Here is a 23,640-nt window from a genome sequence, read left to right as displayed (position 1 = left end):
TCAAATATATGCTAGAAATCTAAGGAAAAAGAAGGGACTTTTTACCATATGTAGTGGGCTTGTAATAAAATTTTAAAAATTCTGGAAAATGATATACAATTGAGTTGAAGAAAATGTTCCAATTAACTTTTGTAAAAAAAGCCTGAAGCATTATTGTTCAGGATTGTAGGAAAAGAAGAAGAAGAAATGCACCTTGGGCTTCTTGCCGTGCAGCAGAAAATAGGGTGTGTCCCCTACTACAGAACTGTAAGAAAGGTTCAGAGTGAAGGACGCAGATTTCCACGCTTCCACCCAAAACTGCTGGGGCAACCCTGTGTCAAAGAGCATGGCTTTGGTTGCCTCCTGCAGCGTTCTCTACCTGCATTCTGCAACTCCATTCTCCTGAGGAGAATTTGCTGCAGTCAACCTGTGGCGTATGCCTTTCTGGCAGAAGACGTTTTGCAACACAGACCTGGGGAACTCTCCAACGCGATCTGATTGAAAGCTCTTGACCCACAGTGAGAATTGTAGTCCTACTGCCGTTATCCAGTCTTTCACCAAAGCAGCGCCTCTCCCTTGTGCTTCAGAGAGAAAATGCACCCATTTCTGGAGGAATCATCCACCAGAGATAGCAAAAATTTGGCCCCGCCCAGACTGGCAACTGGCATAGGGCCCCAAAGGTATGCAAGGACTAGCTCAAAAGGTTTTGTGGTTACCCTGTCAGACCTAGGATAAGAGCATGTCTGAACCTTAGTTTTCTTGAAGGCCCTGCATTCCAGGTATTTGTCACATGCCTTCATCTTGCACCCCTCAGTGCACCCTGGGACCTTCTTCACGTACCCCCAGTTGACATATGACATTCTCTGGTGCCAAACACCATGATGGCACCATCATGGATGCGAACCTTAGCACACTGTGCTTGTGCATCCTCAGTGGGACCTTTACCTGCAATAGGCGTTTCTAGCACAAACAGCCTATCTTTGCACTCAACACTGACCACTTGTCGCCCACCTCTGGAAATGGAACACACATTATTTTCAAAACACACTTTGAACCCATCATGGACAAGAGAGGAAACAGAAAGCAAACAGCACTGCATCTCTGGAACGACATAGGCCTAAATCTCTGCCTGTAAAAAAGAACAATAAACAATAAACAGAGCCAGACATAGTTAGTTGGCGCTTGGAACCATCTGCAAGAGTTACACTTCTTCAAGTTTTCAGAGCCTTGCAGTTCCACAAAAAACCACTAGATGGCGATGGCATGAGATGGTGACTGGTCCCACTGTCAATCACCCAGCTCAGCCTGTGGCCCTGGTCGCAGTTTTTCACTGTTGCCATAGCAGCAGCCAAATGATGCTGTGATGACATGTCTCTGCCACTTCCCTTGGGACTTTTGCGAGGCTTCCCACATTTGGCAGCTCCTGTTATCTGGTTGCCACAGAAAACGGCCTTGGAGACATCCTTTCCCTCCACTGGACAATTCCAGGGCAGGTGGAATTCAGAGCTGCACCGGAAACGTCAGGAAGAAAAAGCTTTCACTGTTTCTTCACTTCTCCCTTCACCCCATTCTTGGACGCAACACAGCCTGGGCCTGCTCACTCTCCCTCCAGCTCTCTACCTGTAATGTTTATAATGGCAGCAACTTTTTAAAAAAGTAATATTTTAAGCCCGTAGTTCAATTTCCCAGCAGCTCCCCTTGCCCCGGAGAACACTTCTAGCATTTCAAATCCTCTACCTGTGGCATGGTTCAGGAGTGGGAAAAGTGACCTCTTCACACCTGATGTCCATTTGGTATGGCCTTTTCCAGGTTTTTCCCTGCCCCTTGTGTTTTTCTTTCATTTGTTCTCCTCTGTGTGTTGCCAGTAGAAGCCACAATTCTGTGGGTACTCAAGGTGGTGCAGAAAGTTGGCAGCAATTCCCTACACCCACAGGTCTCAGGATAGTTACAACATAAAAAAACAAAAAAACACACAAAATACCACATTTTAAAAGGGCATTAAATGTCAATCAGCCAAAGGCCTGGTTAAAAAGTGTGGATTTGCCTGGCTCCTAAATCTGTATAATGGTTTTTCCAACCTTTGTATGGATTCTTTGATGGGAAGCGAGATTCGGCCTGTGACTGAAGCTCTTTCCACATTCCACACACTGATAGGGTTTCGCCCCTGTATGAATCCTTTGATGAAATGTGAGAATGTCCTTCGTCCTGAAGCTCTTTCCACATTCCACACACTGATAGGGTTTCTCCCCTGTATGAATTCTTTGATGGGAAGCAAGACTGCTCTTCTTACTGAAGCTCTTTCCACATTCCACACACTGATAGGGTTTCTCCCCTGTATGAATTCTCTGATGCTTAGTGAGATTGGAGCTCTGAGTGAAGCTCTTTCCACATTCCACACACTGATAGGGTTTCTCCCCTGTATGAATTCTTTGATGGGAAGTGAGATTCTGACTGTGACTGAAGCTCTTTCCACATTCCACACATTGATATGGTTTCTCCCCTGTATGAATTTTTTGATGTGAAGTGAGACTGTGGCTATGACTGAAGCTTATTCCACATTCCACACACTGATATGGTTTATCCCCTCTATGAATTCTTTGATGGGAAGTGAGATGGGAGCTCTGACTGAACCATTTTCCACATTCCACACACTGATAGGGTTTATCTCCTGTATGAATTCTTTGATGGGAAGTGAGAGTGGAGCTCTGACTGAAGCTCTTTCCACATTCCACACACTGATAGGGTTTCTCCCCTGTATGAATTCTCTGATGGGAGGTGAGAGTGTGGCTGTCACTGAAGCTCTTTCCACATTCCACACACTGATATGGTTTCACCCCTGTATGAATTCTTTGATGTGAAGTGAGACTGCGGCTGTTACTGAAGCTCTTTCCACATTCCACACACTGATAGGGTTTCTCTCCTGTATGAATTCTTTGATGGCAAGTGAGAGCAGAGCTCTGACTGAAGCTCTTTCCACATTCGACGCACTGATAGGGTTTCTCCCCTGTATGAACTCTTTGATGGCAAGTGAGATGGGAGCTCTTCCTGAAACTCTTTCCACATTCCACACACTGATATGGTTTCTTTCCAATGAGATTTTGTTGATGGGAAGTGGAATGGGAGCTCTGACTGCAGCTTTCTCCACCCTCCAAATTTTTGCGTGGCTTCTCCTCTCTGGGGATTTTTTCGTGGTCACCTTTGTTCTCGATTTCCGATTCATCACAATCTGCAATGGAAACAAAAAGGGATTAGAGCCTCAGGAACAAATGGAGAAGAACTGAAGGGAGTTTGGGGGGGTTTTCACTACCTGTGTTGTTTGTCATTAACCAACATATTTATTATGAGTTTCTGGAGATTTGTTGAATCTTGCTTTGTTTGATATATAGAAATGGTCAAAATTGTGGAAGCCTTTTGGAGAAAAGTGTATTTCGGAGGTTTGATGGCTCAAAACTCTGCTTCTTTTGGAGCAATATTATAACATTATATATCAATGGAAATATAATTTTAACAAGAATGCAATTCAACAAAGTTTGTTTTATTATCCGTATTCTATCAAATGTTATAGCCAAATAATCAGAAAAACGAAGCACAACTTGCTTAGGTTGACTTTTGTCAGTTTGTTACGTGATTGCTATCAAGTTGGTTGGGGTTTTTTTGTTCTTTCATTTAGTGACATTGTAAGACACAATAAAAATATAGAAATGGCACAAAGAGTTGACTGGTCATCCCAGAAAGCGATGTAAAATTGTACTATTAAGTGAACAAGGCAACAGTTATGAAGAAATTAGAAGTGAGATTGGGGAAAACATAACCAAAGCTTCCTTTCTATATTTTGGGAGATGTATAAGGAGACTCAGTCACTATAAAATCAGACTGGTAAAGGCAGGAAAAGGTGCACAAAGGCAAGTGACGATCGAAGAATGGAGAGACTGTCCCTACATGACAGAAGAATATCATCTGTGTGTATACAAGATGACATGGTGCAATGTAATGTGAAGTTGATTGCAAGGACTCGTCTAAAGGCTAGAATTCTAAGGAAAATGCCATTGTTATCTCTCAAGCAAAGTTGAAAGACTAAACCCATGTTAACTGCACAGTGGAACAATGGGACATTATTATTTCGAGCGATGAGACCCAAATCTCTTTGCTTGGTTGTGATGGCATGAAATACGCGAAGAGAAGATTAAGAGAAGATTTACATCCTACTTGCATTACACTGACCGTGAAACACCCAGATAGTGTGATGATCTGGGCTTGTATGGCAGCAAAAGGTGTGGGTGGAATTTGCGTCATTAATGGGAATGTAAATGCCCCCAAATACATAAATGAAATACTTTAGCCCAAACTGAAGCGTTCCGCAGCTGATCTTTTCGCAGATATTGAAGCATTTATATATATTTTTATAAATATTTGTTTGTTTGTTTGTTTATCTATCTATCTATCTATCATCTATCATCTATCTATCGATCTATCATTTCATTTATTTATTTATCTATTTCAACAGGACTCAGCTCCATGTCATGTTGCTGCTGTGTGCAAACGGTGCTTTCAAGATAATCCTATTCCACTGCCGGAATGGCTTGGGAATAGCCCAAACATTAACCCAATCAGAAATCTATGGAGCCGACTAAAGAAACTTGTTAATCAGAGGCAACCCAGCAATAAAGCCCAATTAACAGAGGCAATAATTCAATCTTGGTTTCACATTCTTACAGCTGCAGAAATAAAAATTTGGTTCACTTCATGGGAAAGCGTTGTAAGGCTGTAATTAAAGCTAAAGGTTACCAATGGTTACCAAAAGTTTCATGCTTTTTCTTTATGACTGCTGTTCCAATAAATATTCCTTCATAAAAGTCATTACATTACATTCTTCATTAAATTATCTTTCCATTGATATATAATTTTATGGTATTACTCCACACAAAAGTGGTGTTATGAGCCACCAAACCTCAGAAATACACTTTTCACAAAAGGTTTCCACAATTTTGGCCACCAGTATAAGTTGTTCATTTTAAGTTGATGTTCTTTTTATATGGGATCAGAATATTATTATTTATGTTTCATGTTTATATATGTGTTGGAAGCCGCCCAGAGTGGCTGGGGCAACCCAGCCAGACAGGCAGGGTAGAAATAAAAATGTCAGCTTTGTTCCGGAGCTGACAGAGGCTGGAATGTATGAAAGCAGGCAAAGAGAGATAAGGAAACTGGAATTTGAGCTGGAACGTGAGAGGGAGGAGGGGCAGCCGAGTGGCAGAGCTTCAGAGAACAGAGAGCAGGCAGCAGATAGCAAAGATCCACAAAATACCAATCTTAGCTCAGAGACAGAAGGGGAGAGGCCAGGAATAGCTAGCCCAAAAACTCGAAGGCGCGAAAAGGTCAGTGAGAGGAGGGGAAAGAGCGGAAGCGAAAGGATTTTTTCCCCTCTTGGAAGAAGAGGAAGGGGCGGAGTTTAGACTTGGCAACTGCAAACTTGAAGTCAGACACGGAGTGAAGGAGCTCCGGAGTGATTTATGTGTTTGAGCAATAAACCTGAGATAATTACTGCCGGTGTCTCGCTTCTGTGGGAGAGCCAAGCCATTACAAAAAATTATTATTATTACTACAGTGGTACCTGTTCTGGAAAAAATTAAGTTTGTAAACCGAGGTACCACTGTATCATCCTCATCCTCATCACTGCTACTACTACCTGAGATTCCATAAGCCTAGCTTTTCTCTGGGATGGATTTTGTTTGGCCCAGTCATGGCATCCCCTCCATCTCCAATGTCAGTCCTTGTTATGGCTTGGTCCCTCCCACAAACGTGAGAAGACTCTGGCTGTTAATAATTTCAGATGTATTGCTAAAACAACAAACTTGGACGGAGCTCCTCTACTCATCGTCCTCCCCACAAGATCGAGTTGCCCAGACTGAGCTCCTCCCCCTTCCCCAGCACAGAAGCCCCCACCTTCTCTTCCAGTATCTTTACGAGATTAGGCAGAGAATGCTTCCTGCATTCCAGCGTCTGACTCACTCCTGTAGCTCTCACACAGCTGTCTGTCACTGTGCCTCTCTTTTCCTTCTCCCCTTTGTTCAGAGCTCAGATGACAGTTCCTCTCCCCCTCCTCTCTGCCTTCCGCTGCTAACTCTCCTCTCCCTAGGCCTGCTTCTTCTCTGGCTGGCAGCACCTGAGCTTCGCTGCCAGTCCTCTCTTTGGTCAACCCAAGACTGACAGGAGCAATAACAAAAACCTGAAGCTACTTAGCTTTCCTAACAATTCTGAAGCTGACAGTGAAGGTGGCCTGGGAAGTTCAGACCAGCCCAATCTCTTGGGATGCGTCCAAGGGAAGCGGGGGCATTTGGCAGGCTCCCAGCTGGCTCCAGCCCACCGACCGGTAACCGGGCAAACTCCGGTCCGCGGAACAGCATCAAACAACGACCCGCAGCTTCAGAACTCTTCAGAAGCTGGAGCACCCTCTAATCAGCAGAGTAATTAACTCTTTGTGACAGAAGGGTGGAAGGGGAGGAAACCCAGAATTAAATGCAAATTACTTACGGATTCCAAAGAAAGAGGGGGATTCTCTCTGTCAGACTTAAAAATCTATTTTGAAGCTGCCACACTTTGTTGGATTAAAGAATGGATGAAATTAGAAGATACAGATTTACTAGATTTGGAGGGATTTTATAATGTGTTTGGTTGGCATGCATATTTGTGGCATGATAAAGTAAAAGCCCATAAAGCATTTAAAAATCATATAATTCGGAAATCGTTGTATAATGTTTGGATAAAATACAAAGACCTTTTAGAAAGAAAGACGCCCAGATGGCTTTCACCAATGGAGGCAAAAGCCCAGAAAAAAATAAATATGGATACCAAATGGTTGAGATATTATGATTTATTAATAGAAGAAGAGGAAGGTTATAAATTAGGACCATTTGAGCAAATTAAAGATAAGCAAAATTGGCTACATTACCACCAGATTAATGAATTGTATAAACTGGATAAGAAAAATGGTTTTGCCTTGGAAAAATCTAAGTTGGAGATGGAGTTGTTAGATACTGAAGGTAAAAATTTATCTAAAATGTACAAGCTTTTGCTGGAGTGGCATACGAAAGATGAACAAGTTAAATTGGTGATGATAGATTGGGCAAGAGATTTAGGACATAACATAATGTTTGAGGACTGGGAAAGATTGTGGAAGAAAGGGGTTAAGTTCACCGCATGTACTTTGTTAAAGGAAAATATTATGAAAATGATGTATAGATGGTATTTGACTCCTGTAAAATTAGCAAAGATGTATCATAATTGTGATAATATATGTTGGAAATGTAAAGAAAAGGAAGCAACATTCTTTCATATGTGGTGGACCTGCTCCAAGATGAAAGACTTCTGGGAAAAGATTTATAACGAATTGAAAAAAATGTTGAAATATACATTTATAAAGGAACTAGAGGCCTTTCTTCTTGGAATAACAGTTTTGGAATTGCCCAAGAAAGATGTTAATCTGTTTTTGTATGCAACAACTGCGGCTCGTATTTTGTTAGCTAAAAAGTGGAAAACTCAAGAATTACCAACAGTAGAAGAATGGCAGATGAAGATGATGGATTTTATGGAGCTAGCTGATCTAACCAGAAGAGTCCGCAACCAGAAGGAGGAGGAGCACCACGAAGAATGGAAGAAATTTAATGATTATTTAGCTAAATTTGTTAAGCTAAAATAACTGGAAATGGCGCCCACATACTTAATGGGTTTAGGATTGTATTTATGTTAACTGATAAAATAATATGTTTAATACAAGAAGGAGAAGATTTAAAGATGTTAATGTTTAATTTAAAGGGTATTGAAATTGGGATTTGGAAAACCGTTATAAGGATATGCAATGAAATTCAACTAAGGGGGAACGAGGAAGTCGTTTTACAAAGTAAATAACTTATTTTCAATAAGGTTATGATTTATGTTTGTTATGTTTTGTTTGTTTTATATTTTTGTTTGTTGTTGATATTGTAAAAACTAATAAAATGTGTTTTTTTTTAAAAAAAGAAGGGTGGACAGAGGCATATGTAAAGCATATTTACAAGCAGTTTATTCAGCATAGATCAAGACAAAGAAAAGCATGTCTGCTCTCCTTCATGTCTAAGAGCAGGAAGGATGAGGCAAAAGCTATACACAAACGGAAGTTCCCAGCAAGCTGTGCTGGAATGTAAACAGACATGTGACATACAATAGCTCCACACATCTGTTTAGGTGGAACGGAACATCAATATCCTAACACAATCATGGTAGAAAAAGGAATAATTTGAGGAAGATTGTTCAAAGAAAAAACTGTAATTTACTGTTTATTGTGGGGGTGTTAGGTTCCCAGGTGATATAGGGGCCACGGTTGAGCTCCGTGAAAATATATGAGGTTGGTCCCATAGAGGTATGCTTTGAATTTCCAGGCAGCTATAACATTCCCACAGGGAGCCTTACCAAGAGAGGCCACGATCCCACGATTCTCCTCCATGACGTCCTTATGCAGAGCTCTCTGGTCAGGATCCAGCAACGCCCACTCCTCGTCCGTGAAACGAACAGCAATATCTTCAAAGCACACTGGACCCTAAAAGAAAAAGGGAAATATCTTCCTCTGAGACAGCAGAAATATGATCTGCTCCACAATGCTCTGTTGTTTCCTTCCTGTACATTGTGGTGTTGTTTTAATACGATTGCTTTGCTGCACATTTTAATTATGGATGCTTATTTTAATCTGCATTTTAATTATGGGTATTCATTTCTGCGCAAATAGGTGGTACTCCACCTTGTGTTTTTCAAGTCATTCTGCCTACACAAGCATTCCAGTTTCCCCAAAGGAAGGATCCACTTTCTCATCTCCTTGTGAGCCGTTCTGGGAAGGTTCCCTCCCAATGCCCTAGAGTCAAATCCAAGGGGGTCATGGGGGCATGGAGAGGGGGAGGAATGTGGAGCAAGCCCCATTTTGCAGTAGATGGGGCTGGTTAGGTGAATCCAGGCCACTATTTGTTCTCATTTGTCCACTGCTTAGAAACCAATTTTTGCAATCAGTGATCAATCTAGAAATAACATCTTTTGGATGGGCATCTGTCTTGGATGATCTAGCAGAGATTCCTGCAATGCAGGGGGGTCTCCTGGGTCTGAGAGACAAGCAGGGAGGGCAGCTTCTGGCAAAAGGAGAGGGAGCCACCTGTGGCTCTTCCTTCTCCTGACTCACCTCTGCCTCTCGACCTTCCTCTCCCACTCGCCTCCTTCCTCTTCTGCCTCTGATTCTGCACTGCATTCTGCCACGGAGTCTCCCAGCTCAATACGCCCTGTAAGCCCTTCAGCTTCTGACACCTCCTCTACCCAGGCTTCTCCCTCTTCCCCCTCTGACCGCCCATCCTTCCTCCACCTCCACTCCTTCGGCTCTGAGCCATCTTCCCTTCCTGGTTCCCCGGCTGCTTCCTCCCACCATTTCTCTGTGCCCAACCAGTCCATGACATTGCTCCATCCCTCAGCCTCTGTCCCCACAAGGCAGCTTCCCCTGACCTGATCTGGTTCCACAGCCACTGCTTCCCTTCTGCCCCCATGAAAAGGCGGATCAGGAAGTCTTCCTGGGATCACTCTGTCACCTGCAAAAGATAAAAGGTAAACAGGATGCCAGGAGTCCCTGCTTCTCTCACAGGTGAAACAGGGCATCTCTAACTAAAGATGGGCCTTTGAGAAAGCCTTTCCTGCTGAGAGCATTTGGAGGTTTGTACCCATTTCATATGTTTGTTGTGCAGAAATACATCTCCCCTCCTCTGGACCCTTGTCCCCAACTGTCTCCCCCCAAAACAAGATGAAAAGAACCCTCAGATGAGTTGGAAAACCAACAGAATGAGACCAAATGGAGAAAAACCACCTTCCTCCTTACCCAGTGACCTCTCTCTGGTGTCCAACGGAGGCCTCTCTGCCTCACAGGAATCCAGGTCCATTTCTGCAAAGAGATCCTTTCCCTGAAAAAGAAACACGGATTCAAAACAGAGAATGGGGAGAAATGCTAGAAAGAGAATGACAAAGACTTGAAGGGTGTGAGATCTCATTCCATGGATGCTTTCCAAGAAAACGAATGGGCCATCAGCAGACCATTATGGGATGTTCTCTGTCCTGTTTGGAGCCCCTTGGGAGTATCCAGAGGAAAGTCTCTCTCACCTGCTTTCTCTCCTCTGCCTGACTCAGGAGGAAACCTTCGGCCAGGGCCACCGCCTGGGAACTGGTCTCCGCTCCGCATTCCCTCACCCAGCTCTCCATCTCCGGGGGAAGGACAGCCAGGAACTGCTCCAAGATCACCAGGTCCAGCATCTCAGCTTTCGTGTGCCTTTCTGGCTTCAGCCACTGGTGGCAAAAGTGGTAGAGTCGGCTGCAAACCTCTCGGGGTCCTTTGGCCTCCTGGCAGCAGAACTGCCTCAACTGCTGGCTCTGCACCTCTGAGCGGAGGGTGTGCACCTCACCCAGGATCTTCTGCACTGGGTTTTCCCAGAATCGCCCACTGCTCCCAGTTTGGCTGGCATGGCCTCTTCCTGTTCCAGGGCCAGCTGAATCTTGCTCATCCATCTGTGCTCTCAGGAAGCTTCTGAGAGATTGGAAGGAACCCTTCGGTCTTCTGCCAAGTTCTGTCCATCTAAATGAGAAGCTGTAGCATATCCTAAAAAGCAAATACATTGTTCTGTTACAGAATTTGTTTGTGAGGAGGGGGAATGGTTCCCTGAGGAAGCATGGATGAGTCTTGCTGGGAACCAGGGCTGGACTGCACCGCATCCCAGACCATGAGCTATCTTTTTGAAAAGAAAGAGGAGGAAGAGGAGAAGAAATAAGTCTCTTGCCTTCTAGCAATGCAAAATGTGGAGGCAACTGAAGGGATTTCTGGGAGATTAATCAACCTGGTTTCTGCTGCCCTCCAGTCAATGTATGAAGTCAGAACCGACTGAGAAGGGAGTCATTTGTATCTTGTGAAAAACGGATGCTTGGTCTAGTGGGGGTCCTCACCCGGGGGTCTTCAGGTGTTGCTACCCCCCACTCCCCAGCTTCTGTCTCCTTTACTTGCACTTGGACTCTGCCGCTCTCCAGACAGACTCCTGGGGTGGGGTCCCTTTTTGTTTACTATGAGGGCCAGGGATGTATCTGATCAACCCCCTGAGGGCCAAACGGGCAGGGCCAAAGACATCTCCCTTGAAATTTAGGCGGGTAATTTATTATTATTATTTCACTACATAACTAAACACACACGCAGCCATTGATGCCAAGGTCCCTGGAGGCTCGGTGAGTAGCTGCGCCAATTTCCGGCTGCTTTGCCAGCAACAATCCCTTTGGGACAGAGAGGATATGGTCCTGGGATGCCATGCTCTGGGTGCGAGGGGATTGCTGCAGTGGCCTCCCTGGGGAGCTGCCCTTGGAGACACGGGAAAACTGGTCCGTAATGCAGCAGCCAGACTATGGGCTGGGATCCCTCTCTTTATTCCTCTCCTTTCTCTCCCACCTTTCCTCCCTTCCTCCACGTGGGGTTTTCTTGGGGGGGGGCTAGTCCACCTCCTCGTCCAGCTTTGGAAAACCATTTGCCCATGTTTCCTCTGTTGTGCAATGAGGCTGAGCGATGTCACACAGAGTTAAAGTCCCAGGGACTCCTTTGTTTAAAGAAGGGAGATTTTTTTTCTGACAAGCGGGTGGCGGCGGAGGGCCAGATGAGTTTGGGATCCTCTGATCTCCAGGAAGGAGAGCGTGATCAGGCCCCCCAGGCATCCTCCCCAGCTGCAGCCCTGGGACCCCCCCCCGTCTCCCCACTGCACCCTCTGGGGGGAGAGAGCGGAGACTCACCAGATCCCAGGAGGGGACAGCGAGGCAGCCCTTGCAGGAGAGACCCCAAAGCAAGGAAAGGACTGGGGAGGGAGGGAGGGGCCTTGGCTCTGGAGGACCAGCCCCCTCTTGCTTCCTGGCCTCTCTAGGAAGGCAGCTCACTTCCCTTTAACCCTTGCCAAGCCGGGTTCCTCCAGCTCAGCCCTCTCTCGCTTGGCACAACCTCAGATTTTTATTATTTTTTATGGATTTAGGGGGGCAGCTGCCCCCCTGGCTAGGCCCATGCCCAGATATCCTTTTGGGGGTGAGGCTCTTGGCTGGACTCTGATCATCTCCCTCCCTTGGCCAGAAACCAGAGGAAGAGCCTGCAGGGAAAAGGGCTTTGCAGGAGGCAAGGAAGCTCCTCCTAGAATTCAGGAGGGGAGAGAGAGGAGGGGATCCCAGGGTCATCTAGTCCAACCCCCAGCAATGCAGGAATCTCAGCTAAAGCATCCATGGCAGATGGCCGTCCGATCTCTGCTTAGAAACCTCCAAGGAAGGAGAGTCCCCCACCTCCCAAGGGAGACCTTTCCCCTGCCCAACTGCTCTTAGATGTCCCTCAAGGCAGCAGGTCCTGAGTTCTAGCCCTGCTGAAACAATCACACTGGCTGCCAAGGAGGAACCAAGCGAGGTTCAAAAGAAATAAACCCTATTCTCATCATAAATGAGCAATACTTTCTTATGCATGCTTTTTATGCTAATATACAAAGTATGCCATTTCCCTTTCCAGAAATGCTTAATTGCTAATTCAATGGACTGAAAATGGATGGTTGTTGTTATTATGTTTAGGGAAGTTTTTAATATTGGATGGACTATTGTATTTTGATATTTTGTTGGAAGCCACCCAGAGTGGCTGGGGAACCCAGCCAGATGGGCGGGGTATAAATATATGCTTATGTTTATGTTTATGATTATTTATTAAATGAAAGAGGTAGGTGGAATCTCCATGGTGGCTAATAGCATAACACTGAAAGGCTAGTGAACTATGGGGAGCCCTAGAGCATCTGCTTGGCATGCAGAATGTCCCAGTCAGTGTAGACCAGGGGTCCTCAAACTATGTTCCACGGGATGAATCCAGCCCATCAGGGTCGTGAATCTGGCCTGCACAGCCATTTCAGAACCCGCCAAGTGTCTGAGGCTGAAAGCATCTCGCCACCCGCTCAGTCCTTGCGTCGCGCTGTGGTAAACGCCACAGGCGTGTTGGCGGCTCTACCAATGGAAGGCCAGGGGGTTTCGCCCAGGGACGGGGAAGTGTTGTCTTTTGGCTTGAAGAGCGAAATTGAGGTTGGTGGAGAAAGGCAGACTTGGATCAATTTGGTTTCGTTACATAGACGTTTACTTTAAAGGTGGGAGAAGGAAGTATAGTCCTATTTTTGTGCATGGAGCAGCGGTCTTTCCACTCATGTGGTTTACATGCTCTGAAAGCTGGGATCTGTTTTGATATTGAAATTTTAAAAGGGTGGAGTGGAACCGGATATTGACCATCTGGTTAGCCTGGGGCAACCTTTTTCAGCCATGGGACAGTCCACCATCCCTCAGACCATGTGGGGGGCCAGACTATATTTTTTGGGGGGGAAGGGTTGTCCATCTGCCAGAGAGGAGGACCATGCTGGCCTAGGTTCACGTATCCTGTTTGAAAGGGGAATCATTTTAGGGACTTCCTGTGAAAATCTGGGTCAGGAATGCTGTTCCTTGAATGTACAAACACACAAGACGTAACCGGCTGTGCATTCACATAAACAATACTCTTCTATACATTCTTATCACAATATCAAAGGTTTATCTTGCACATAAACAGCACATAAAGTTCAATAATATAGACGGAAGTCCCCAATAAATCAGTTCATTCATAAAGACCAAATGTCTGCTGGTTTCGGTTCCACATACGTTCATAAAGTCCAAATTGGAGCCTATTACAGTTCCACAGTGTTGACAAGGATTTCCGGAATAATGCCTTGTTTCGCTCTCATGGGCTCCATCCGTTATACATATTCTAAGTAATATAAATGAATATAATGTTGTAATTCAACATATTTTAACAAATTAACAAACTGTGAATGGATAAAGTTTGTTTTACATTTGTTGTTTTAAAGGGGTCACTTGAAGAAGAAAACCTTGCAGCTGCAGATCTCTGTCACCTGTAGCTAAAATCAATGCTGCGCCTGTCTATATACATTGTAAGACTTGTTGTTCATTGGAGAAACCACTGTGTTACAAGTTATATTATCGTGATACTTCATATATGGCATGTACTTTTATAGCACGATTGTTTATATCATTTTAATTTGTTAAATGATCTAGTGGTCGATCCACCACTCTGGTCACTGCTCCCTGAGAAAAGCTCAAGAACTCTGGGCAGAGACAATGGGTATATCACTGGCAGGATTTTTATTACTGGGAGTAGATCTCAGTCTCTTGGAAGTTCTGGCATTGTGGCCATTTCAAGGTACCAGCACAACTTAATTGCCACTCACCTTTTGTTGATATTAACTCATTTTCCAGTATTTTGCTATTAACATCCTAGCCGCTGTTGTCGTGTAAAGAAACACTCTTTGATTTTCATTTGGCATGCTTATTGTTAGAATATAAAATAGGAAAGCTTTGGTTTTCTTTAAAATAGCATTTATTTTACTTTATTTTATTTTCCCTTTGGGGACATGTCCACCACTTGTGGAATAAGGTTCCCTCATTTTGTCTGCGTGTCCAACACTTATTGCTGTTATTTATTTATTTTGACTGATTTGGATGTGGTCAGGTACCATCTAAAAATCAGATAGCACGTGGTGAATTTTATGTCTTTTTCCATAATTCCCCCCATTTTTCATCTTCATTGGACAGCCACAATCGTGTGCCCATTTCACCTTCACGTCCTAGTCCTTAAGGTTCCAGTCCAGTAACAATCTGTGTGGTTTTGATAATATCTTTGTATTATTTAATATTTAATAATAACTTTTTTAAAAATCTGCTAACTTTGAATCAAGTCCATTTATTTTTTATCTGGAAAGAAATGTTTAACTGGTAATCTATCTTCTTTACTTTTGTTTTCTTTTTATATTTTTCCTTTTTTTGTATTTTTAGCATATAATAACAGTAGTAAATACCGGTATATGGAAATGTGATCCTAATATTGAAATGAATAAAATGCTTAACTCGCTAAGATAATAATAGTGAAATGAATAAAATGCTTGCAGCTTCCCAAGAAAACTCAAGGAGATTCTCCCCTTTTTGGCTTTTACCTCTTCCCTTTATAACTGTGTCTTTAAGTCCCGAAAGTCCTGCCCCCCCCCCACAGGATACCCCTTCTACAGATGTCAACGCAGACCTTGTCACCACAAGACTATTCATTACCTGCAGCAGCAACAACAACAAAAGACACCAGAGTGGCCCCAGCTATCTCTTTCCAAAGGATATAGACTGACAGGGAGGGGGCTGACAATGGGGGGAAAGTTGAATTGCAAGCACATTCACTCACCTTTTAAACCTCAAGACTCTGGGCGCCAGGACTGAAAAGATATGTAAAAGATCACAATTGCCTCAAGATATGCAACTGAGATTTCATTAGTATGTGGTGTATTGTGTGATATTATGTAGGAATGCTAACATGTGTCTGACAGTATGTTATTTCCACAAAGGGGGGGGGGACACCCAATTTTTGTGTATAATTGCTTTTATGTTCAATGTATAGTGTCTTATTACCTACAGCCCAATGGAGGATTCTCATGCATTTGAAGCTTTCAAATAAATCAGGCTATTGGGTAGTCCAGTATTTAGATTAGATCAATTTAAGTGGTTAAAATGAATGTTCTGCCAAAAATGCTATTCCTCTTTCAATCAGTCCCAGTAATTGTGAAAGATTTTTCAAAATGTTTCAAAGAATGGCAGAAATAAATTATCAGGTTTATAAGGGGGGGGTCTCACGCATATTTATGGCATGGGAAAGGGAAGATATATAAAAAATGTTTTTATAACCATATAATTAGGAAATCACTAATGAGCATATGGGAGAGATACACTGGTACCCCAGGTTAAGAACTTAATTCATTCCGGAGGTCCGTTCTTAACCTGAAACTGTTCTTAACCTAAAGCACCACTTTAGCTAATGGGGCCTCCTGCTGCCGCCGCACGATTTCTGTTCTCATCCTGAAGCAAAGTTCTTAACCTGAAGCACTATTTCTGGGTTAGCGGAGTGTGTAACCTGAAGCGTATGTAACCCGAGGTACTACTGTATAAAGATAGGTTAGAACAGAAGACCCCTCGGTGGCTTTCAGCACATGAAGCTTTACTGCTCAAACCACTTGGAAAGAAAGGAAAGTGGCTTACGTATTGCTGACTTGTTAAAGGATCAAGAAGGAAAATGCAAACGAAGAGATTGCAAGGGAAAAAAAGACCACTTTCAGAGTTGGTTACGCTATCGGCAACTAATATGAAATATACAAAGAAGACCATAAGAAAGGATTTAGCTACACGACATGATTAAATGGGCACAAGATATAGGTCAAAATATAATGTTTGAAGATTGGGAAAGATTGTGGAAAACTGATTTAAAATTTAAAGACCACTCTTTGCTGACAGGAAATTACATGAAAATGATGTATAGATGCTATATATCACCAGTGCAGATAGGAAGAATTTATAAAACCAGCTCAAAGATATGTTGGAAATCTAAGAAAAAGAAGGGACTTTTTACCATATGTGGTGTGATTCTAATAAAATACAAAAATTCTGGGAAATGATATACAATAAGTTGAAGAAAATGTTCCAATTATCTTTTGTAAAAAAGCCTGAAGCATTATTGTTAGGGATTGTAGGAAAAGAAGAAGAAATGGACCTTGGGCTTCTTCCCATGCAGAAGAAAATAGGGCGTGTCCCCTACTACAGAACTGTAAGAAAGATTCAGAGTGAAGGATGCAGATTTCCACGCTTCCACCCAAAACTGCTGGGGCAACCCTGTGTCAAAGAGCATGGCTTCGGTTGCCTCCTGCAGCGTTCTCTCCCTGCATTCTGCAACTCCATTCTCCTGAGGAGAATTTGCTAGTCAACCTGTGGCGTATGCCTTTCTGGCAGAAGAAGTTCTGCAACACAGACCTGGTGAACTCTCCACCGTGATCTGATTGAAAGCTCTGACCCACAGTGAGAACTGTAGTTCTACTGCCGTTATCCAGTCTTTCACCAAAGCAGCGGCCTCTCACTTGTGCTTCAGAGAGAAAATCCACCCATTTCTGGAAGAATCATCCACCAGAGATAGCAAAAATTTGGCCCCGCCCAGACTGGCAACTGGCATAGGGCCCCAAAGGTATGCAAGGACTAGCTCAAAAGGTTTTGTGGTTACCCTGTCAGACCTAGGATAAGAGCACGTCTGAACCTTAGCTTTCTTGAAGGCCCTGCATTCCAGGTATTTGTCACATACCTTCATCTTGCACCCCTCAGTGCACCATGGGACCTTATTCACGTACCCCCAGTTGATATGTGACATTCTCCGGTGCCAAACGCCATGATGGCACCCATCATGAATGGGAACCTTAGCACACTGTGCTTGTGCATCCTCAGTGGGACCTTTACCTGCAATAGGCGTTTCTAGCACAAACAGCCTGTCTTTGCACTCAATACTGACCAGTTGTCGCCCACCTCTGGAAATGGAATAAACATTATTTTCAAAACACACTTTGAATACATCATGGACAAGAGAGGAAACAGAAAGCAAACAGCACTGCATCTCTGGAACGACATAGGCCTCAATCTCCGCCTGTAAAAAAGAACAATAAACAGAGCCAGACTTAGCGCTTGGAACCATCTGCAAGAGTTACACTTCTTCCAGTTTTCACAGCCTTGCAGTTCCACAAAGAATCACTAGATGGCGATGGCATGAGGTGGTGACTGGCCCCACTGTCAATCACCCAGCTCAGCCCGTGGCCCTGGTCGCAGTTTTTCACTGTTGCCATAGCAGCAGCCAAATGATGCTGTGACGACATGTCTCTGCCACTTCTCTTGGGACTTTTGCGAGGCTTCCCACACTTGGCAGCTCCTGTTATCTGGTTACCACAGAAAACGGCCTTGGAGACATCCTGTCCCTCCACTGGACAATTCCGGAGCAGGTGGAATTCAGAGCCACACCGGAAACGTCAGGAAGAAAAAGCTTTCACTGTTTCTTCACTTCTCCCTTCTCCCTTCACCCCCATTCTTGGGCGCAGCACAGCCTGGGCCTACTCTCCCTCCAGCTCTCTACCTGTAATGCCTATAATGGCAGCAACTTTTTAAAAAAGTAATATTTTGAGCCCGTAGTTCAATTTCCCAGCAGCTCCCCTTGCCCCGAAGAACACTTCTAGCATTTCAAATCCTCTACCTGTGGCATGGTTCAGGAGTGGAAAAAGTGACCTCTTCACACCGGATGTCCATTTGGTATGGCCCTTTCCAGGTTTTTCCCGGCCCCTTGTGTTTATCTTTCATTTGTTCTCCTCTGTGTGTTGCCAGTAGAAGCCACAATTCTGTGGGTACTCTAGGTGGTGCAGAAAGTTGGCAGCAATTCCCTACACCCACAGGTCTCAGGATAGTTACAACATAAAAAAACACTAAAAAAACACACAAAACACCACATTTTAAAAGGGCATTAAATGTCAATCAGCCAAAGGCCTGGTTAAAAAGTGTGGATTTGCCTGGCTCCTAAATCTGTATAATGGTTTTTCCAACCTTTGTATGAATTCTTTGATGTGAAGTGAGACTGCGGCTGTTACTGAAGCTCTTTCTACACTCCACACACTGATAGGGTTTCGCCTCTGTATGAATTCTTTGATGGGAAGTGAGATCAGAGCTCTTCCTGAAGCTCTTTCCACATTTCACACACTGATAGGGTTTCTCCCCTGTATGAATTCTTTTATGGGAAGTGAGAGAGGAGCTCTGAGTGAAGCTCTTTCCACATTCCACACACTCATAGGGTTTCTCCCCTGTATGAATTCTTTGATGGGAAGTGAGACTGTGGTTGCGACTGAAGCTCTTTCCACATTCCACACACTGATAGGGTTTCTCCCCTGTATGAATTCGCTTATGGGAAGTGAGATCGGAGCTCTGACCGAAGCTCTTTCCACATTCCTCACACTGATAAGGTTTCTCCCCTGTATGAATTCGATAATGGGAAGTGAGATTCTGACTGTGACTGAAGCTCTTTCCACATTCCACACACTGATATGGTTTCTCCCCTGTATGAATTCTTTGATGTGAAGTGAGACTGTGGCTGTGACTGAAGCTCTTTCCACATTCCACACACTGATAGGGTTTCGCTCCTGTATGAATTCTTTGATGGGAAGTGAGAGAGGAGCTCTGACTGAAGCTCTTTCCACATTCCACACACTGATAGGGTTTCTCCCCTGTATGAATTCGCTTATGGGAAGTGAGATCGGAGCTATCAGTGAAGCTCTTTCCACATTCCACACACTGATAGGGTTTCACCCCTGTATGAATTCTTTGATGGGAAGTGAGATGGGTGCTCTGACTGAAGCTCTTTCCACATTCTACACACTGATAGGGTTTCTCCCCTGTATGAATTCGCTTATGGGAAGTGAGATCGGAGTTCTGACTGAAGCTCTTTCCACATTCTACACACTGATAGGGTTTCTCCCCTGTATGAATTCTCTGATGGGAAGTGAGATTGGAGTTATTCTTCAAGCTCTTTCCACATACTACGCACTGATAGGGATTCTCTTCTGTATGAATTCTCTTATGGGAAGTGAGATCGTGGCTGATTCTGAAGCTCTTTCCACATTCCACACACTGATAGGGTTTCTCCCCTGTATGAATTCTTTGATGGGAAGTGAGATGGGAGTTCTGACTGAAGCTCTTTCCACATTCCACACACTGATAGGGTTTCTCCCCTGTATGAATTCTTTGATGGGTAGTGAGTTTGGAGCTGTGACTGAAGCTTTTTCCACATTCCATGCACTGATAGAGTTTCTTTCCAATGAGATTTTGTTGAAGGGAAGTGGAATGGGAGCTCTGACTACACATTTCTCCACACTCCAAATTTTTACGTGGCTTGTCCTCTCTAGGGATTTTGTCATGGTCACCTTTGTTCTCTATTTCCGTTTCATCACAATCTGCAATGGAGACAAAAAGGGGTTAGAACCTCAGGAACAAATGGAGAAAAACTGAAGGGCTTTTGTTCATTACCTGTGTTGTTTGTCATTAACCAACATATTAAGTATGAGATTGTGATGTGTTGTTGAATGTTGCTTTGTTTGATATACAGTAGTGGTCAAAATTATGGAAACTTTTTGGAAAAAAGTGTATTTCAGAGGTTTGATGGCTCATAACACTACTTCTTTTGGAGTAATATCATAAAATTATATATCAATGGGAAGATAATTTAATCAAGAATTCATGCCAAACTCCTGAGTTATGGAATCTCCCCTTCAGATTCCCTAAAACTAGACCAAATTACTGCTCAAAGACTGATCCGTCAAAGACTGGATGACATCGATCTACAGCGAAATTATATGCTGGGGGGAGGTGTTTGTTCACCCCAGAACATTGGTATCACTTTAACTTACTGCGTTCCATCATACCTCTCCTCCCTTTCGACTGTTGCCCATAGACTGGCCTTTACCAAAGCGAGGTTCAACGTTTTTCCCTCCAACGTCCTGAGACATAGATTCTCAAAGGGCCTAGCCCCCGCCATGTGCGAATGTGATAAGGAGACGCCGGAGTCGCTCCAGCACATTATGTTCACTTGCCCCCTGTTCAACATGCCACGGGCAAATTTGTTGGGATCAATCATACAGAAACTAGAGGGTACCCCACCAAAATTCCACTTTGCCCAAATCCTGCAGGATAAGGAAACTCATACGACCCTGAAAGTGGCTAGGTTCCTGGTCGCTGTCCTTACCCAAAAGCGACGCCAAGGAGCACTACAAGCTAACTAAGGCGTAGTATGCCATTCTATCTTATAGTATTTTATTGTTATAGTGGTTTAGCGGCTGTTTTTTTCCCCCACATGCACAAGCTGTTATTTATGTGTTGTTTTTACCGGTATCCATATTTTTACCAATTATCCATATTCTATAAAACATTATAGAAAAATAACCAGAAAAAGGAAGCACAATTTGCTTAGGTTGTAAAACATTATAAAATTATAGAAATGGCACAAAAAGTTGAACATTAAGCATTAAGTGAACAAGGCTACCGTTATGAAGAAATTAGATGAAAGATTGGGAAAAACCTAACCAAAGATGGCCTTTCTATATTTTTGAAGAGGTATAAGGAGACTCAATCACTATAAAATCAGACTGGTAAAGGCAGGAAAAAGTGCACAAAGGCAGATAACGATCAAAGAATGGAGAGACTGTCCCTACATGACAGAAGAAAATCATATGGGTGTATACAAGATGACATGGAGCAATGTACTGTGAAGTTGAGTGCTAGGACTGGTCTAAATGTTAGAATTTTAAGAAAAAAGCCATTGTTATCTCTCAAGCAAAGCTTGAAATGATTAAACCCATGTTAACTGGACAGCGGAACAATGGGACAGTGTTATTTGGAGCATTGAGACCCAAATCTCCTTGCTTGAAAGTGATGGCATGAAATATGCAAGAAGAATCAGAGATTTACATCCTACTTGGGGACTTCCGGGTTAGCGCGAAAGGCTACTGGCGGATTCCCTCTGAGCTCCGGAGGGAATCGGCTCCGTGGAAGACGGGTCCTGCCGCGCTGGCGACACGGGGACCCTTAAAAACCACAGGCGCGGAAGCCTGTGGACTTGGTGACTCGGTGGGACCATTTGCGCCCCCCAACTCGCGAAGAAGCCTTTTTAAAGGCTTCGGAGCGGGGGACGGAGAGTGGCGCGGTGCTGAGAGTAGACCGCTACTTCTACGGAGCGAAGCCGCAAGCCATGGCCAGAGAGCGCTGACTTTCTTCCTTGAAATGTGGACTGCAAAGAAATAACCCATGAGTAATATGGAAATTGGAACGAAAAATTTCTTTTCCCTTTGAATTTCGGAACGACCAGGGGAGGTGTCAAAAGGAAGTCCGCCCCCCCCCAGTATTGTAGTGAATTTAAAGCAAGAATTGGATAACTAAGGTTGAGAGACTACTTTCGCTCTTTTTGTGAAGAAAGTTATTAATTTCACGATTTGGATATATAAGTATTGTGTTAGAAGAATTGCAACCCCCCGAGACCCGGGAGTGATCAGTGAAAGAACTGGCTGGAGACATAAGGATTTTGACAGCTGTCAAATGAGCTGTCAAAGTTAGAAGTATCTGTTTGTTGCTACTTTTGCTGAGTCCCCCCCCCCGCTACATTTGATTTTAAGTTGTTGAAAATAAAGAAAAAAGAACAAAGTAACTTGATTGTTGGAGAAAGAACACTAAGTAACTAGAATCCCTCTAGAGGGGTTCGGAGACATTACAATGGCTGCAGATGGAAAAGTACTGGTTGAACTAGAGAGAATATTTTCTACTGTGGGAAAGTTACAGGAACAGAGTGATGCTTTGGTTGCAGAAGTTAGGACCTTGAATCTCAATGTAAACAAACTTGTAGACTGTACTACGGATTTGGCTCAAGAAAATCTTGCAGCTGAACAAGAAGAGAAATGTGTTGTTTCAGAAGGGCCAGAAGGAGGAGCTGAAAAGTTTTTGGTGGAAAAGAACAACCAGAGGCCTCCAAAAATGGATTACAAGGAAATTAAGATTTGGATGACCAAAATTCGGTTTGAAACTGAGAAGGAAGATAGTAGAGACCTTCCAATGGGGAGATCGGAAGGTTTAAGGATTATAAATTTGTATAAGGTGAAAGATGGAGCCTTTGGACCATTTGGGACATTTGGATTTAAAAGAAACGTGGAATATGATTTGGGTTCCACTTTTGAGCATGGAGGCCTGGTTGGAAGAAATAATGATCCTTTTGGGACTGAGCTTCTCCGCGACATGATGTTCAACATAAAGGACTACCAACAAAACCGGCTGAGAGGGCTGAGAGAGACTTAAGAGCCTCGGACGTGAGGGATCCAGGATGAGAATTGACTGGTTGATGGGCATTTTTTGGGATCAAAACCGGGAAGGGGGGGAGGAGAATTTTAGAATTTAAACTATAAGTTGTTTTTTCTGTTTTTTATTGTCATTTGGTTTGGAATCAATATAAAAATTGGGAATTTTGTGGAAGGGAACTTGGGTCGACCTTAGAAAAAGGGGTAAGAATGTGCAAGTATATAAGTTACATCTATAAGTTTATAAGTTGAGTATATATAAGCTCATAAAGTATATAAGTCATATTAGTAAGAACTTGCTGAACTAACCATGGGAATTGGGATACAATAAGGGGAGGGATGGGGAAGTCAGGAAAAGTAGTTAAGAAATAAGGGATTGGAAATTATACATGTTTGTCTGTATATAGAGTGTGTATGGTATGTGTCTATAAAAACTGTGTAAAACCTAATAAAAAGTTATTTAAAAAAAAGATTTACATCCTACTTGCATTACACCGACCGTGAAACACGCAGATAGTGTGATGATCTGGGGTTGCATGGCAGCAAAAGGTGTGGGCAAAATATGCGTCATTAATGGGAATGTAAAACGCATCACCATCAAGAAGGCTGATCGCCGAAGAATTGATGCTTTTGAATTCTGGTGCTGGAGGAGACTTTTGAGAGACCCATGGACTGCAAGAAGATCAAACCTCTCCATTCTGAAGGAAATCAGCCCTGAGTGCTCACTGGAAGGACAGATCCTGAAGCTGAGGCTCCAAGACTTTGGCCACCTCATGAGAAGAGAAGACTCCCTGGAAAAGACCCTGATGTTGGGAAAGATGGAGGGCACAAGGAGAAGGGAACGACAGAGGACGAGATG

The 23,640-nt window shown here is 43.6% G+C and overlaps 1 protein-coding gene across 1 annotated transcript; it reads right to left on the bottom strand.

Annotated features, from left to right (window-relative positions):
• Positions 1-1,585: 1,585 nt before the first annotated feature.
• Positions 1,586-11,864, bottom strand: LOC309369157 (uncharacterized protein). The gene is made up of 7 exons (XM_081909890.1): positions 11,797-11,864; positions 10,138-10,630; positions 9,860-9,941; positions 9,493-9,575; positions 8,425-8,551; positions 2,611-3,205; positions 1,586-2,442 (listed from the first exon to the last, which is right to left on the bottom strand). The coding sequence occupies exons 2-7, from the start codon at positions 10,537-10,539 to the stop codon at positions 2,031-2,033; spliced, it is 1,701 nt and encodes a 566-aa protein (XP_081766016.1). The 5' UTR covers positions 10,540-10,630; positions 11,797-11,864; the 3' UTR covers positions 1,586-2,030.
• Between the last annotated feature and the right edge of the window lie 11,776 nt (positions 11,865-23,640).

Source organism: Podarcis melisellensis (assembly GCF_964234715.1).
Source record: "Podarcis melisellensis genome assembly, chromosome: 4".
NCBI classification, from domain to species: domain Eukaryota; kingdom Metazoa; phylum Chordata; class Lepidosauria; order Squamata; family Lacertidae; genus Podarcis; species Podarcis melisellensis.
The sequence above is the reverse complement of the archived record's forward strand: the minus strand, read 5'-3'. Positions and strand labels throughout refer to the sequence as shown.